The 12,150-nt window shown below is 30.6% G+C and overlaps 1 protein-coding gene across 1 annotated transcript; it reads left to right on the top strand.

Annotated features, from left to right (window-relative positions):
* Positions 1–3,364: 3,364 nt before the first annotated feature.
* On the top strand, positions 3,365–5,792 carry LOC100306117 (putative ATP-dependent Clp protease adapter protein CLPS1, chloroplastic). The gene is made up of 3 exons (NM_001250882.3): positions 3,365–3,557; positions 3,849–3,999; positions 5,272–5,792. The coding sequence occupies exons 1-3, from the start codon at positions 3,491–3,493 to the stop codon at positions 5,534–5,536; spliced, it is 483 nt and encodes a 160-aa protein (NP_001237811.2). The 5' UTR covers positions 3,365–3,490; the 3' UTR covers positions 5,537–5,792.
* The last annotated feature ends 6,358 nt before the right edge of the window (positions 5,793–12,150 follow it).

The following is a 12,150-nucleotide window of genomic DNA, read 5'->3' on the forward strand; positions in this document are numbered from 1 at the left end:
GTTTGAATGAATCAAGAGTATGCGAAGAGGAGCATGCTGACATTCATGATACACGTATAATGATATAAAAGATAAATATAAGACAAGTTGAAAATTAATAAAGAAAGAACTCATTTTAGCCTCCAATTAGATTAAAGTCAATTAAATAATACACATTAATTTTTTTTTAAAAAAAAAGAAGCAAGAATGGTACACGAGAGTTTTTTTTTTATTGAACATGGTACATAAGAGTTTGATGCGGTTACATGTGGAGATATCTTTAATTATTCATCTCATTCATGTTATAAAAAAAAAAAATTCATCTCATTCATAAAGCAGCATACTAGCCGGCACATATTGACTTTCACTTTGATCTCAATAATTTACCTAATGGAATCTAGATTCTTAATATCTAAGTTCGATTGTTTGACCAGTTGATTTCAAGATATTAAAATGGACTTAACTCTGTATTTATGGGTATTCGTCCAAATTCATCCCGATTTTGATAAAGAATATTCAAGTTGATCAGGTACGAGTTCGGATTTGGGACTTACCCGACTTTTTTAATCGGGGTCGGAGTCAGGGATGAGGATGTCACTATCTGTCACATATTCATTCCCGTATCTTTTATTAATTACTTGTTAATTTTTTTTATAATTTTTATATAATTTAATATTCTTTTCTTAATGATTTTTGTAGACAAATGCTTTGCAAATACAAATAGTTAAAAATAAACGTGTAACAATCAATTTTTTTTTAAATCAAATTTTCAATATAATTTTTTTACAAAAAAAATTACAAATCTAAACAAGAGACAGACATGAATATCCGATACCCGACGGGTACGGAATGAGGTAACAAATTTTGATCAGTCGGATACTAAAGACCAAGTATGTATATATGTTGGGAAGTCGGGGTCGAGGACTGAGGAGACAATACCCATCCCCGTCCCATTGCCATGTCTAATGACTTAAATATAAATAACAAAAAAAATTATACTCGAATATAATTTTTTTAACTACCTGTAATAACATTCTAAAAATATCCTTCAATTAAGTGTAATTATAGTTCAATGATTCCTTTTTACTTTTAATATTAAATTTCGATAATTGATACTTTAGAAACAAATATAATTATAAGAATTAAATGATTTCAATCAACTTTTTTAATTAACATAAAATTAATTAATTTTTGTATATATTTGAGTCTGGAGGTAATACTAGGCTACTAACATTTAATGCTATTAATGTAGTTTAAAATTATGATCGAGGGTTAAGATCGGTATCATAGAAGACTTTAGAAAATTACATGACTTATAGGGTTGTACGAGAATTCTTGGAGGTGTTACTAAGGATTTTTTCTATAAAATTACATTAAGATTTAAGATTTAACTTTAAGTGTTTACTTATTTAATCTAGGGTCAGTTTGTAAATTTAAAAAAGAAATTATCTTAAAAAAAAATACTTTTTAAAAAGTATACAACATTTGTTTCTTAAAAAAAGTAGAAATTTATTTTTATTAAAAAATGATTTAGACAAACACATAAAAAATGTACAAAAGTATTTATTTTATTTAAAAAGGTATTTTAAAAAACAAACAAAAAAAAAAGCTTTAAAAAACAGGTCCTTAGTCCTGGACATGCTTACTAGGGACACACAAAAGGTTATCTTATTCACATGTTTTTTGGCAAGACAAGGTCGTATACCTATGCATTGCAATTTTAACAAGAGTTGAGAAGAATATAACTTAGAAGTAAACACTAAAGAAAATGTTTCACCACATGTTTTTAAATTTAAATATTAAAGATCATTATTATGAATTACTCATTTTGTAACCATATCGCCGAGGTGACAAAGTGAAGTTACGTATGCGTGTCATCTAACCGTGACACCATTAATCATGCTATAATCACCTCTTCGTCACCCAGATTTGCGCATGCGATAAATGTCATGATTAAGTGACACGCGCACAGATATGAGGGAAGGTGGCTTAATATTGGTGGATTCAAGATCCTAAGCCAGTGAGTGTAAATTATAAAAAATAAAATCAGTAGGTTCAATTATATAAATATAGATTAAATAAAATATAAAAATATAAAATTTTATTTACAAATTTAGTGATTTTTAAAAAATAAGGAGACACAAGTGCACACCCTCACATCACTGTAGATCCACTACTGTGGCTGGGTGAAGGTGTCTACATAGAAGAAGGATAAAAATGGAATATTAGAGAATTTGGGGTGCAGCAAACAAAAAATGGAATGAATTAAGTAATTGTCTGTCAGTGCTCGTGATTTTTTCGCAAGTGCACAAGTGGGTCTTATATAACCTTTACGTGTTAAAAATGAACTAGCACTTTCTTTTCTTTTTTTCTTTTTGTTATTTGAAAGTGTTTTCTTTTTTATCGACAAAAAAGGGTATTTATTGATAAGCGCAAGAAGTGAAATAGATTCACGATTTCTATTCTTTTTTTTTTTTAAAAGTAATTGGCAACTACGGGTAAATATGCTGTTTGTGACTATTAATTTTAGAGGTTGTGGAGTTAAAAAGGAGTATAACTGCGAAAGCATGCTCTTTTAGCTTGATTGATTTGAATTTGGATTGAGCACTGAGCAAGAATTATCGATTATAGATTTTTACCCACAAAATTCTTTGGGATAGAAGTATTTCTCATTACTTTGTGCGTTGCAAGCTTTCTCCTAATGTTTTTTCTAATGGATTTTTTTGCTATTAAACGGGCAAAGGATTTTAGAAATTCCTTATAAGCAGAACTTCGATTCCATTTTTTAACCTTTTTTTTGTTGCAAATTTTCCTTTTTTTTACCATTATATTTCTATCCTCCTGCTATATATACAAAAAAAATTAATTTAAATATATTTTTAATACCTATAATTTTTTCTCATTTTTTATTTTAATTCTTATACTTTAGAATTTCAGTAGTCTCAATAATTTCAAGATCATTACAAAGCAGTGAATCAATTTCTAATAATTTTGAAATTACAAGGATTTACAAATTCAAACTAAAGTATAAAGATTCAAGTAAAAATTACGAAAACCTATAGACAACCCGAAGAATTACATGACAACAAAATGACCATTTTGTGGCAAAATAATGGTCTTTTAATTGTACATGTGTTACAGACCAATTTGTCCAAACTTCAACCCCTGAAGTAATTTCTTCAGCCATATTAGCTCGTGCCTTGGTGGCTTTGTGCAGGTCTCCAAAATTTTATGTCCCTTCTTCTCAGACCATAAAACAATTTGTATTATCCCAAGAGCACTATACTAGCCTCAAAAATTCGGATGTACACGTGTCACTATATTAACGTGTAAAACCAAATTCAGTGTGCACCTTACAAAATCTCTTTCACCCACCCAAAAAATCAGTGTGGTAACGACAAAGACAATATTGGATTTTTTCTCTTACACTAGAACTACATGCTACCCTTCTATTGTTATAGGTGCTAACTACTAAGTGCCAACAACCACAAAAGACACTGAAAGAACAGCAATGGAAGCTGCATTATGCAGTGCACTTGCTCTTTCACCCAACCAAGTATTCAACGCAGCAAATCCTGGTACTATACCATGTCCACTTTCTAACTATGTTCCTTTTTTATTTTTTAACATAGGGGTTGCATTCAAAACTGTTTATTTGCTTACTTTTCATTCTGTTATTTTAATGAACATGTTGTACTAGTTGTTTATATTTATGACATTTATTTTTCCAAAAATTTGAGGAAGAGATTATACTCGACCATATATTTCAATTCTAAGATTTCGTGTTACTAGATATAATTTTCATTTTATGCACCCTTAGTAAATCGAAAGGGTTCATATTTTGATTGCTATTAGTTTTGTAATCGCAGGAGATAAAAATGTTCCTTTGAAATATAGCAAAGATCGGAGTGTTGTAATGACAGTGGCAGCCACTGGAATATTAGGGAAAGGTGGTGGGTTGTTGGAGAGGCCAACCATAGAGACAACATCACCTGGTCGGGAATCTGAATTTGACTTGAGGTAACCAACAACATCTGCACAATTGAGAGGAATCTAACACTATGTTAGCATTATATTGATGAATTGAGGAAATATCTTGAAAAATGCTTCATATAAAATTAAGAGAAGCTCTTGTGAGTTGGTTCCTAAAAACTAAAATAGTCTCTGTTGGAAATAAAAATCAGAACCTTTTGTCTGACAGATTAAGCTTTTAGGTAAGTTTTGTTCTTCAATTTAGATAGTTGAGCTGTTATGTTTAAGTCCCCAGTTATTATGCATTCAAATATATTGTTAGATCAGAAAAGGAATTTTGGGGTAGGCTACATTTGAGAAACTGTAATCCCTTGTTCAAGGACAGAAATTAATTTATTGTCAACACTCAACGCAAATTATATTTTGGGATCTAAATTGAAGAATATAAAAAGGGAAATATGTTATGTGACAACTATCTAAATTGAAGAATCAGTTCATCTAAAGGGTATCTTTTCCTCTGTTTGGATTGAACTCTTGTATATCAATTCCTTCTTTTCCCCCCTAACCTTTTCCTTTTCTCATCTTTAGTCCATCTTCTTGTTTGCATTTGATTTTATTCTTAAACTGAGGCCAAGTAGAAGCACTGATATGGTATTTGCGTTTCATTTTGTTTCTTGCATTCATTTTACTTTCTAATAATTGTTAAACCATTTGAAAAACATAGGTTTTGCCACTGAAGTACAGACTTGGACCCTTAATTTCCCACTGTGTTACTGTAAGATGTGCTAAGAGGTTTCTCTTATGGGCTAAGAACAATTACTTGTTCATATTTCACAATCATCCTTCAATTGAACTAAACTACTACAGCCAGATATCAAGTTTAGTTTTTAGACCTGTTTTTGTCTACTGAACAATACTAATCAAGGCAATAATACTACTATTGGATATTTGGAATTGAGCTTGGTGAAAGTAATGAAATGCCAAAGGTGTGTCTATAGCATGTTAATAATGAGGGTAAAAATCTTTCTTGTAGTTTCCTCTTTAACATTTTGTTAGAGATCCACTACTGTATTTGCTTTTGAGATGAGCCAAGGCATAGTTGTCAAAAGAAAAGTGATTGAATTGTTTCTTTCACTTGTTTTTGGAAAAGACTTGTATTATGAAGTAGGCAACTAGGCAAGTCTGTTTTCTGGAAACTTATTCTTGTCTTTCTGCATGTGCTGACTCTTCTCTCTTTGTTTATTCCTGTCTCATTTCATCGCATGTTATAAAACAAAAGAGAATGATCAATCCTTAACTTCATGACATGTTTTCTGCCAGGAAATCGCGGAAAACATCCCCACCCTACCGAGTTTTGCTGCACAATGACAACTTCAACAAGCGAGAATATGTTGTGCAAGTGTTGATGAAGGTGATACCAGGAATGACCATTGATAATGCGGTTAACATCATGCAGGAGGCACATTATAATGGACTAGCAGTGGTGATAGTATGTGCTCAAGTGGATGCTGAAGATCACTGCATGCAGTTAAGAGGAAACGGCCTTTTAAGTTCTATTGAGCCAGCTGATGGTGGTGGTTGTTGATACATAGAGAGACCATTGACATGATGAGCTTTGGCCTAATAGTTTCATTGAAGAAGTGACATATCACATATCATATACACATTTCCATGATGTTCATCTTTCCAACCACTGAAGATGGTTGTATAGAAAATTATTGACTAGGTAAGGAAAGGGATAGTGCTAGTTAGTTAGTAGTTAGTACTTATACAGGACATAATTTGCTACCAGCCAGTGGCATTATTTGGATTTAACGTGTTATACTATCATTAGTCCCTATATTTCCACTTTTTTCATTGAAGCAAGCCTCTTATATAAGCAATAACCTGAACATAGCCTATAATATTGGTTGTCTTGTTAGACATGGGAATAATAAAATAATGTCTATATCTTGGATTAAGATGGTGCTTGATACTCAAGAAAAATTCGAAGTCAGTCAAGCACCAATTGATTATCTTATCTAGAATACTTCATCCATCCCCAAAAGAATTAATTGTATAAAATATCAGCAGGGAATGAGCTTTAACTCGCAGTGCTATGTATACTCCTAAAAGAAGTTATATGAAAAATATTTTAAATCTTCAAGTTTGCAGCATTAAAGGCAAACAGATCTATCCATTAGTACAACATGAGTTACTACCCTAAAGTTAAATCCAGGTTGATTGCAATCTATGTTTCAGTAAGCAGTGAAAAGTAAAAATATAATCAAAGATAAAAGAGAATCTAGAAACAAGAATGGCAATGACTGTCAGGGCTCATACAACAACCGCATCAACCGAGACTTTTCTCTTTAGGTGGAGTGAGTTGTATAAATATGATGTGTCCTAAATGAGATTTCTAGTTTTGACCAAATTTTGGTTGAAATTGACCAAAGTGTGCGGTGCTTTCACATTGGTTATATTTGAGTGTGTTTGGGAGAGGGGAAGGAGAGAAATAGAGTGGGTCCCACATGTGCTTTACATTTTCTATATTTTACTTTAATTTAAATATCTTTTCTCTATTTCCATCATTTCAATCCAATAACACACTTCATGTGTGTGAATTATGCTGAATTGTCTATGGAAAGACTAAAGGTACCTTTAGAGGTAATATTATCTTATCTTGATGTAGTAACGAGAGGACTTTACTTTTTTTTTTTTTTTTTATATCAACAAATGCTAGAATGTTAATTTTTATTAGGAGAAGGGATCAAATCTGCAACTTTTTTTCTCTTTCCTTCTCCATTAATCATACAAGTCATCTTATATCTCCTCAAGATGACTTTACTACAAACAGAGATTCAATCTACTATTCATGAGCTTTTGCTGTGACTTTGGTCAACTCATTACTTGGGCTGGCTCAACTTTTAGGACTAAGCAGCCTATTTCAGTGGATTGAGCCAGAGGCCCAAGCCAGAACAAAATCAAACAATGTCATAGTGCTGTATTATGAATCATGTTTATATACACACTATTGGCCCCTTTTTAATGACTTTGTCTATAACTTTAATCAATTTCCCCTCTACCTCTATCTATAGGGTTACTCTCCCATATGGAAATTTTGTATTATACATGCTGGAACCACCTAAAGTAATATTCTACCATTTTTTTTTCTTAAATAGTCGTTATTCTAACTTTTTTTTTTATATCTAAGGGCTTATGATTATACTTATTTTTTATGTTCATTGACAACCTGCCTGAAGGCTTGTGAATTCACACTTCCTAAGATTTGATAAAATTATGCTTGACGTTTCTCTCTTTTGTGAAATTACTTTAACATTTTTCGATCATATAAAAGTATAAAAAATCAAGAAAAGTCTATGTAGTGAAAAGAGTACACAGTTTTATATTGTGTAAATTTTTTTAAAAATAATGTAGGATTTTAAAAAAGTTATTAAGTAAAATTTTGTTGAAACTTAAAAGATATTACCTCAGTCCTTATATATGACACTTTTAATTAATTCATACACATCTTTTTAACGATCATTAAATGTTAATTATTAATTTATTAGTTTTTTTTAATAAAAATATTCAAACCCACAACGCATCCTTCTATTCTTTCACCCTTTACTCTCAACCCAACCTTATATAACAAGGATATTAAGTATTAAGTAACTTTGCTAGTTTTAGTTTGGCAGCATTGAAATGGATGATGACATCCTCCAATGATGTAATGAATTACCCTATCATGTGATCAAATACATTTTTATAAACAATTCTAAAATTGGGAAATAAAGCCTGAACCAAAGCACAAGCAGTGCCTACCACAATTAATACTATCATTTATATATTTTTAATAGATTAACCCAAAACATATAAAGAACCTACTCGTTCGTAGTCATGGAAATAATATCTACACAAACATAAAATGGCACAGGTTGGGTTGAACAACGATCTGGAATAGAGAAATAATTTTGGTGGGCTGGTATCGTCTAACGAGGTAATATTTATTTGAAGTAAATCGTGTTTTTTTTTATAAAAAAAAATGGGCTATTATATTTAAATTTGAAAAAGTAATTATTTTTAAAAACTACATTCCTACTAATAATTTTCTAGAATAAGACATCCTCTGCAGCAATGAGGACTAACATAGAGGGAAGATTTTGAACAAAAGATAAAGAATAATGATGGTCTAAATTTGCAAGAAAATCTGCACACGGTTTGGCTTCTGTATTTATTTAAGAGTGGTAGACCAGTCATTATTCTTATATAGATAGAGGTAGACCAGCCTCCGTTTTGAGGATTAAATGCTATCAAATAGCATTTCAGATAAAAAAAATGGTGATAGATAGCATTTCAGATAATTGGGCCTCCGTTTTGACATTTTTTTTTATCTGAAATGCTATTTTTGAATTGTTTTTTTTGGAAAAATGAGTTGACCAAATTTCCTAGAATCATTTGTTAGGGGATTCCTCATCCAATTTCGAGCATTTTAACATAAAGGGTCATTCTTATCAAAAGTTATACCCATTTAAGTTCAAAAAATTTTCTGTACAAACAAACATTTCGCCATTACGAATGGCGGAATATGCCACGTGATCCATGTCTCGCCAACTCCACTGACGAGTTTCCATCACCCGCCACGTGTCCAACTCGCCAACATGACTGGCGAAATGACTCCAACAAGTAATCCCCTCCAAAAAAAGTTTTAAAACAGACTCCTTTTAAGAATAAGTTTCTAAAAGAAACCCACTTTAGTCAATTTGCCTTGGTTGGTTTCTATTATTAAAAGCCTAACGGGGGGATCTACTCAATTAAATTTGAGAAGGTTTTGCTTTTGCCCTTGGATTGTGTAGCGTTGTATGCAATTGAAATGAATACCCGATGGATTGGCATGGCTTGGAAATTTGATGAAAGCTATGAGGCCATTTAGGTTTTGAAGATTGGAGTTTCAAACTGCTGTGTAGTACTGCTTTGTGGTGTTGGTGTAAAGGCTTGCATGTAGGCCACATGGCAAACAATGTGACAATGATATGAGATTAATTCACATGGGCTTATTGCAGAGAGACTTTATTATGGTTTTCTTTTATTTTGGATAAATAAAAAAATAAAGGAGATTTGAGGGATGTTTGTCTCTTGATTTTATTTATTTTTTAAAATTTTCAAACTCATTTGACTGAAGTCTTTTCTTTATTTTGATTCCTGTAAGTAACGAGAGGAGGACAAGCTTTGATGAAAATGTTTTTTGGTACCAGCTAGCTAGAAATAAGGACAATAATTTTTGAGTGTTTGCTGGAGCTGTTTGGATATTAATTATGAGGGGATTATGATTCTCTTATTCTTAAACTTTGATGTACTAGAATAAACAAACCCACAACTTGGGCTTAGGTGATAAAGGTAATGTGATTATGGTGATTGTTTATTACATTATTTGAATTAATCAAACAGCAAAAAGAAAGTTTTGCCAATTTTTTTTTCTTCTCAATCTGCATGGCCTGTTTATGGGTACTTATCTGAAGTGTGTATGAATAATGGTGATAGATAGCAATATGGAAACATTAAATAGTGGGGTAAAGTATCCGTGATTGTCGGTGAAATAATGCATGGTAATATGGTAGTAAATAGGGCTGGTGGTGTGTAGTTTGTTAACTGTTATCATGTCCTATGGCGTTTTCAACAGCACCCACTCCCCATTTCTCATTTCACGAATACCTTCAACTCTTTTTCTCTTTTACAAAAAATAATAGTACTATATTTAATTATTACTTTAACCAACCATGTAATTTGCCACATGAATTTCCATTTTTTTTTATCAGTCACTATTTTTTTTCATCAGTACATGAATTTCTATTTAGTACTATTAACGCAATAAAACTAATTTAACTTATACGGAGTAAGTTCTATTGGAAAAGAAAGTAAAGGAAATTATAGTTTAAATTATATATGCTTGAATTTTTTTATTTAAAAAACAATGTTATATTTTTAAAATTTTTAAGAATCATCTCTTATAATTCATTCAGTTAGAATATATTTACAATGTGGAAAAATTTGTGTGATCATTCATTTAGATTCCTATATATGATTAGATTGTTGTCTTTAATAAGTTTAAATTTATTTTGAAAAGGAGATATACTATGCTTTTTCTTTTATTTTCTGACTTGAGTTTTCTGAATGCTTATATTAAATTAAATTAGTATTTTTATCTCTAATTAAATGTTAATTAAAAATATAATTTGAAAATTTATAGTTAATGTTTAAAACTATTACTAAAATCAAATATAATACGAAAGACTAGATCACAATAATATAAGTTTGATCAATTAACAAATTTTTCCATGTTTTTAAGTTAAAGTTTTTCATTTTAAATAAGTTATACTTTTAATAAATCAAATCACCAATTAAATTAATATTTTTAACTATTTTTTAGTTTATCTTTTTAATATATTGAATTTAACTACAAATATAATATCTGCGCTATGTACGAAATCTTTATAAGTATTGATTGATATATGTTACTCTTGAAAGTAGATGAAAAATAGTACGGCCTATTAAATAAAACCTCAGCAGGTATCATTAACTACAGTAAGGGTCCCAGGTTAGCGTTAGGTAACTCTAAATTACAAAATCTTCACAGTATTCAAGTAATTAATTTTTTTTATTATAAAGTTGGTAATATGATTTTAATTAATATAGAAAATTATGATATCAAACTTTATATAAATGCTCCTAAAAATATAAATTCCATCCTTAAAACTTGAAACTTTTAATATTTTATTTTTCTAATATTCATTCATGTTTTATGATGTTAACTTTAAGATCCGGGAAAGAGATAATTCTTTACATGTCTAACATAGTGAATCGAATCAAAGTAATTTTTGGATACCCATAAATGTATTTGACAACTAGTGAGGAAGAGATAAAAGAAAAAAAAATATAAATATAATAAGTGATATAAGATGATAAAAAAGAATTAAATAAAGAGAATAAATAAATATTAATGTAATATTTGAGAAAATGTGATTTTCAAAAGTGATTGATCATAGCATAACGATATATATATATATATATATATATGTACGTGCATGCATGGAAGAAGAAAAAATGTTTCAGAAAATTGAAGGCAGTTGTTGGGAGAGCAAATGCTGTAGCAGAGTGAAAGCAAGGAAGGGACTTTCAGTTCTCACAATCATGCCATTGACAAAATGCTTCAATGCAGGTTGGTCAACTACAATCTACAAATGCTGCAAAAAGCAAGTGCAAGTCTCAAAATCTGTTGCCTCACATGTAAAAATGTTGCACGTGTTATGCCACTAACCAAGCCTCAAATCATGGATTTTTTTCTTCATCCATCATTTCCTTTAGCATGGGTCACCCTTCCTTCTTGCTTCTATCATGTTGCTAATAAAATAATGGATTTATGATAAAAACATTAAGGAGTGTTGTTCACTTTGCAACTTTGTAGTAGTTTTTATTCTGGGAAATCGCTTTACGTAATTGGGGTGCATAATACAAATCACTAGATTCTAAAACAAGAAAAACTTTAAAAAAAAAAGAGGTATATAATCAAAGAGGTCTAAAACAAGAAAATTTTGTGTGTTGACCACTTATTACCCATTGGGATCATTCAAAGAGGTATATAATCAAAGAGTATGAAAGAGGACGGCAAGTAAAAAAAAAGAGTAAAAGCTGCGGTTAGTTAAAGTTTGATTTCAAAATCAAGCACTTTATAAAAATAGTAATAATTAATTTAATCACATTATAACTATATGACTATTGTTCAATAATCTTTTCCTAAATATAGTTGTTGTTCTGTTCTATTCCCGAAACTAATTGAAGATGACTTGACGTAATGGGCAACTGCTTCCTTCACACACATCCAATTCTTGATAAAGAGAAAGATTGTGAGCCTTTTGCCTTGAATAAGTTTAAGCAATTTTTGTTCAAAATAAGTTAACTTAATATATCAAACCTTTTCTGAAGGAAGTTGACAATTCTCATTTTCACACAGAAGTTAGGGTAGGCATAAACTCCATTGCAAATAAGCAACATGGTGAACATGACAGCAAAGCTTGCACATATTTCTTTCTTTACCTTTTTTTTCGGGTATGGTCAAAAGTGGAACTATATAGTCCCAATTGAAGTGTAGAACCATCCATAAAATCAATAGAACAGTTACCACGTGGCAAACTTTTTCAACAAATAACACAACAAACTTTCTTT

Source organism: Glycine max, chromosome 7 (genome assembly GCF_000004515.6).
Source record: "Glycine max cultivar Williams 82 chromosome 7, Glycine_max_v4.0, whole genome shotgun sequence".
Taxonomy (NCBI): Eukaryota; Viridiplantae; Streptophyta; class Magnoliopsida; order Fabales; family Fabaceae; genus Glycine; species Glycine max.

Bases quoted from the DNA above. Each gene is read 5' to 3' on its own strand.
- LOC100306117 (NM_001250882.3), top strand. From the start codon at position 3,491: ATGGAAGCTGCATTATGCAGTGCACTTGCTCTTTCACCCAACCAAGTA. The intron at 3,558-3,848 runs GTACTATACCAT...TTGTAATCGCAG, and splicing joins ATTCAACGCAGCAAATCCTG to GAGATAAAAATGTTCCTTTG. The intron at 4,000-5,271 runs GTAACCAACAAC...GTTTTCTGCCAG, and splicing joins GAATCTGAATTTGACTTGAG to GAAATCGCGGAAAACATCCC.